Source organism: Sardina pilchardus, chromosome 17, assembly GCF_963854185.1.
Source record: "Sardina pilchardus chromosome 17, fSarPil1.1, whole genome shotgun sequence".
In the NCBI taxonomy this organism is placed as follows: Eukaryota; Metazoa; Chordata; class Actinopteri; order Clupeiformes; family Clupeidae; genus Sardina; species Sardina pilchardus.
The window spans coordinates 30,895,267-30,899,904 of NC_085010.1; the positions used below are offsets into that span (position 1 = coordinate 30,895,267).

At 49.7% G+C, this 4,638-nt stretch overlaps 1 protein-coding gene across 1 annotated transcript in view; it reads left to right on the top strand.

Annotated features, from left to right (window-relative positions):
- Positions 1-272: 272 nt before the first annotated feature.
- The window catches only part of ptn (pleiotrophin), a 10,397-nt gene continuing 6,031 nt past the window's right edge, over positions 273-4,638 (top strand). The window contains exons 1-3 of the mRNA XM_062518085.1: positions 273-369; positions 636-809; positions 3,146-3,307. Coding sequence (XP_062374069.1) covers positions 276-369; positions 636-809; positions 3,146-3,307 — 430 coding nt within the window. The 5' untranslated portion in view covers positions 273-275. The remainder of the gene's footprint in view (positions 370-635; positions 810-3,145; positions 3,308-4,638) is intronic.

A 4,638-nucleotide genomic window follows, 5' to 3' on the forward strand; every position in this document is an offset into this window, starting at 1 on the left:
TCTGGGGCTTAATCGGCTGCCATGCATTACCCAGGTGGCTGCTACACATTGGTGCTGGTTAGTGAGGCTCCTCCTTCACTGTGAAGCACTTTGGGTGCCTTGAAAAGTGCTATATTAATGCAATATCTTGTTGTTGTTGTTGTTGTTGTTGTTGTTGACGACAACAAGGTGGTGCCTTTTAGTTATACTTAAAAGCACTGGACTGTATATGGCCCACCCATACAGTAGATGTGATGTAATATTGACTGGTGTTGTTGTGATTTGTTATTTGCAGCATGTACGGACAGAAGTGTTGGATATGGGCGGCCATGTTGGCTCTCCTGGTCCTGACGGTGGCAGTGGTGGAGGCCGGAAAAGCAGACAAACAAGGTGAGGCTCACTCGTAGTCGCTCTCTCGTAGCTGGGTGTGTATCAGCAAATCCATATGCTGATGGTAATGTCACTTAAAACAGTGTGATTCAGAAGAGTGAATGAACCTTTTCATAATAAAACTTACCATAATAAAACCACTGCACCTTGCGCACATTTGTAGAACTGGAATGAATGAAACACAGATTAAAACAGTAGTGTTGCCATTTCAGTCTCCTTTGCTGTGAAGCTCGAAAAACAAAAAGCCTCTCTGTTTGCTCCCACAGGGAAGAGGGAGCGCAAGTCGGACTGCGGCGAGTGGCAGTGGAGCGTGTGCGTGGCCAACGAGGGCGACTGCGGCCTGGGCACCCGGGAGGGCACCCGCTCCGGCACCGACTGCAAAATGAACATGAAGTCGCAGCGCTGCAAGATCCCCTGCAACTGGAAGAAGCAGTTCGGAGGTGAGCTCGAGACAGGGACGGTGCTATATAGTGGCTATAGGCTGGGTGAACCCTGCCTGACCTGCCCAGGCTGGAAACCTGCACATCTATCTCCCCTGCTTCCTGTCCACAACCTTTGGCTCCAATCCCAAACTAGCCTATCAAAAGACGCACCGGATCGTTGGTCTGATTGGTTGAAGGACTATCCAAGCGTACGGCGTCATTTGAACGATGCCCATTGATCACGCCTCTTGTGCAGTAGAAATAAGGCACAGACTCCCCATACTAATGTTCAATCTTAGAAGATTGAGCTTATGGTGATAGCCCGACTAGGTAGTGGCCCCAAGACACACACACTGAAAGGGAGTTGGGAAAATGTGTGCTTCGTATGCTCTATGCACGCTTTCACCAGTATGGATGCTACACAATAACCATTCAGTGATTTTTTGTTTTTGGGATCCGTCGGGTTTCCGACCACCAGGGAGGGTGTTTTTAAAGGCAAGGTCTCGCTCCCACGTACGTTATGGGATTTCCAGGCGCTCTCGGTGTGTGCCGGGTTGCGTGCCAGTCCCCAGAGAGAGAGAGAGAGCGAGAGTGCCCGTGTGTATCAGGACGAGCTCTACAAGAGCTCCACATTCCCCCGTGTGCAAATCTGTGTGCGTGGGTACTACTGAGCATGTGTGGCATTGTGTCTATAGGGCATGTGTATGAATAAGTATGTGTGTATCAGTGTGCTATGTGTATGAGTGTGTGCTTTTATGTATGTGTGTGTGTGTGTGTGTGTGCGTGTGAATGTGAATGTGTGTGTATGTGTGTGTGTGTGTGTGTGTGAGAGAGAGGGAGTGTATGTGTGTGTGTGTGGGTGTGTGTGTGTGTGCGTGTGTGTGTGTACGTGTGTGTGTGTGTGTGTGTGTGTGTGTGTGTGTGTCAGAACACATGCTCATGCATGACTGGTTGCAAATGGAGCGCAGAGTGCCCGCTGCTCTTCCCCTGAAGGGGCACACACACACACACACACACACACACACACACACACAGGCTGGCTGGCTGGTTGGCTGGCACGCTCACTAGCGGGCACACAGGTGCCGGCCCACTGCTCTCTCCATATCTGAGCGGCCCGTTGCAGCGCAGCGCTGGGCCCAGGGACCCGTCGGGTTCAGCGGGGGAACAATAGCCGCCCCGCCACCTCCTGGTCCTCACCGGCGCGCCTCTTTTCTCACAACACGCACTCCTCCGGCCCCGACCTCGCGCTCCTCACACCCTCCACCCCCCCCGCCTCCCGCCCTGAGGCCCACGCGCCCAGCAGCCTCCTGCACCACCGGCCCCCGCGGAGAGAGAGAGAGAGAGAGAGAGAGAGGGAGGGAGGGAGGCGTCGCGCCTGCTAAGGGCAACGCGACAACACGTCCACAGGAGAGGGAGGGAGGGAGAGATAGAGAGAAAGAGAGAGAAAAGCGAGAAGAAAACACGTCCACAGGAGAGGGAGAGAGAGAAAGAGAGAGAGAGAGAGAGAGAGAGAAAAGGATGGCAGGAATAGATGAATGGAGAGGAAGGAAATAAAGATATGAAGAATGCATGGAGCTCTGTGTTTGAGTGGCCCAGCAACAGAGAGATGAGATATGTGTGAGTGTGTGTGTGTGTGTGGGGGGGGGGGATAGGTTTTGGAGGACAAAAACGTGGGCAGGCTGATATGCACACACAGACTCCCAGGCACTTCAGACCGAGGCCCGTAGAGACGCACGCAGGTGTGTATTTCTGGAGGAGAGAGAAGAGGCCATTTAAATCGGGAGGAGCGGCCAGGCCAGCACACAGCCTGTGGTCACCACCACCACCACCGCCACCACCTCCACCACCGCCGAGCTGGAGGAGGCCACTCAGCCGCGCGCCCATACAAAAGCAGTCACGAATCCTAACGAGCGCGGGGAGACGAAGCCCATTTTCTGGGGTCAGCCCGTCTCACCAGACCCATTGTCCTGCTAATGGCGGGGCGCGCGAGGAGAAAGCGAAAGAGTTTGACCAGAGCGCTGCCTCCTCGCCCGCTCGCTCTCTCTCGCTCGCTCACGATGCACAATAATGGCCCTGCCGGCTGGAGGGGAGTCGGGGTGTAATTACATTTTACCGTCTTAAATATGTCATTAGATATAATTGTTTGCTTGATTGCTCCTATTTTATTCAAGAATGTAGTGTGAGGGGAAAGAGACAATAGGCAGAGCACGGGGCAGAAATTATATAACTCGAGACTCATGTCCTGAAAGAGGAGTTGGAAAGAGAGAGAGAGAGGGAGCGAGTGAGGGGAACTGAAACGGGGTGACTGTCTGGAGGTTTACCCCATGTGTCCTCCTCTCTCCTGCCCCCTACAGGCGAGTGCAAGTACGACTTCCAGAACTGGGGCGAGTGTGACATGACCACCGGGATGAAGAACAGGACGGGCGTCCTCAAGCGCGCCCTCATGGACGCCACCTGCCCCAACACCGTCACCGCCACCAAGCCCTGCGGCAAGATCGCCAAGACCAAGCTCCAAGGTGAGGGGCGCCAGAGCGTCAGGGACGTCTGAACTACCGTCATTTCCCGACTATTAGCCGCGGCTTATACATTGATTTTGCAAAATGTCTTCCGCTATGAGGTTAATACAGGGGGGGGGGGGGGGATTTAATATGGTGTTGATATGGTTTTGTTTCTTTAAACTTGCAGAAAATACTGTACTGCGGCTTATACACAATGCGGCTTATATGCGGGAAATTATCTTATAGTTCATGCCGTGCTATCTTCACATCGGACAGATAGAAGCAGATAGAAGATCTCTTTCAATCACATGTAAACAAACACACTTCAGGGAGTACAGTACTTAAGGGCGCACAGCACGTAACTAGCTACACTTGAGAATGACTTGAGCCGATTACATCAGAGCCAGTGCCTAAATCCGCCACAAATTAATTGTGTGATAGCTGCTGACTCGTTAAATATTCAGAGTTAATCCTTCACTAAGAGAGAGCCAGCACCTCTCCCCTGATCCCAAAATGTTTGGGAGCTTCTTTTTTTATTTTTTATTTTTTTTTCTAGACAGTTTATCTGGGGTGAGCAAACAATATTTGCGTATATCTTGAAATCCACATGGGGAATACGGCAGGTATTTCTCAAATATAATTTTATCAGTCCCAAACAGACAGTCAGGCAGCTTTGGAAAAAGGAAGGCAGGGGAGGTTTATTAATTGTTGAGAGCAAATCGTTTTTTTTTTTTTTTTCCCAATAGATTCCATTCTCAGAATGGTCCATAACCAAAATGGAGAAACTAATTGTGTTGCGTCGTAGAGAGCAAAACATCATTTTCTTTCATGTTCTTGTTGTCATTTTCCATTTGACAAGAGGGATTCTGCCTTACCATTGTAATAACCATATGGCTGCACAGACAGGCCAAGATACAGCTGCAGATCATGTACAGTATCAGGGGCAATGCAGTTGGTACTGTACTTTACAAAACTGAATGCGTTTACTTGCAAATGCAGATGTCACTCACTGTTGATAAGGAACTGCACCCAGATATAATGGCTATAGTTCAACTCAAAAACTAATTTGGTCCATCAAAGAGTGTTGGATTAATTTTGTATCTAATTTTCTGTTTAACATGAAAAACTGCTATTCCGCCATTCAGTTTGATGTGAAATTAATAACATCATGCTGAAATCAGTAGTGATTTTTCAAAGGGAATTAAGTTCAATATTTCAATATTTACCAAAACAATGCATTACTAATTTATGGTGACCCCTGTTACAAAAATTGGATCTGAATAATTCACTCACGCGCACACACACACACACACACACACACACACACACACAAACACACACAAACACAC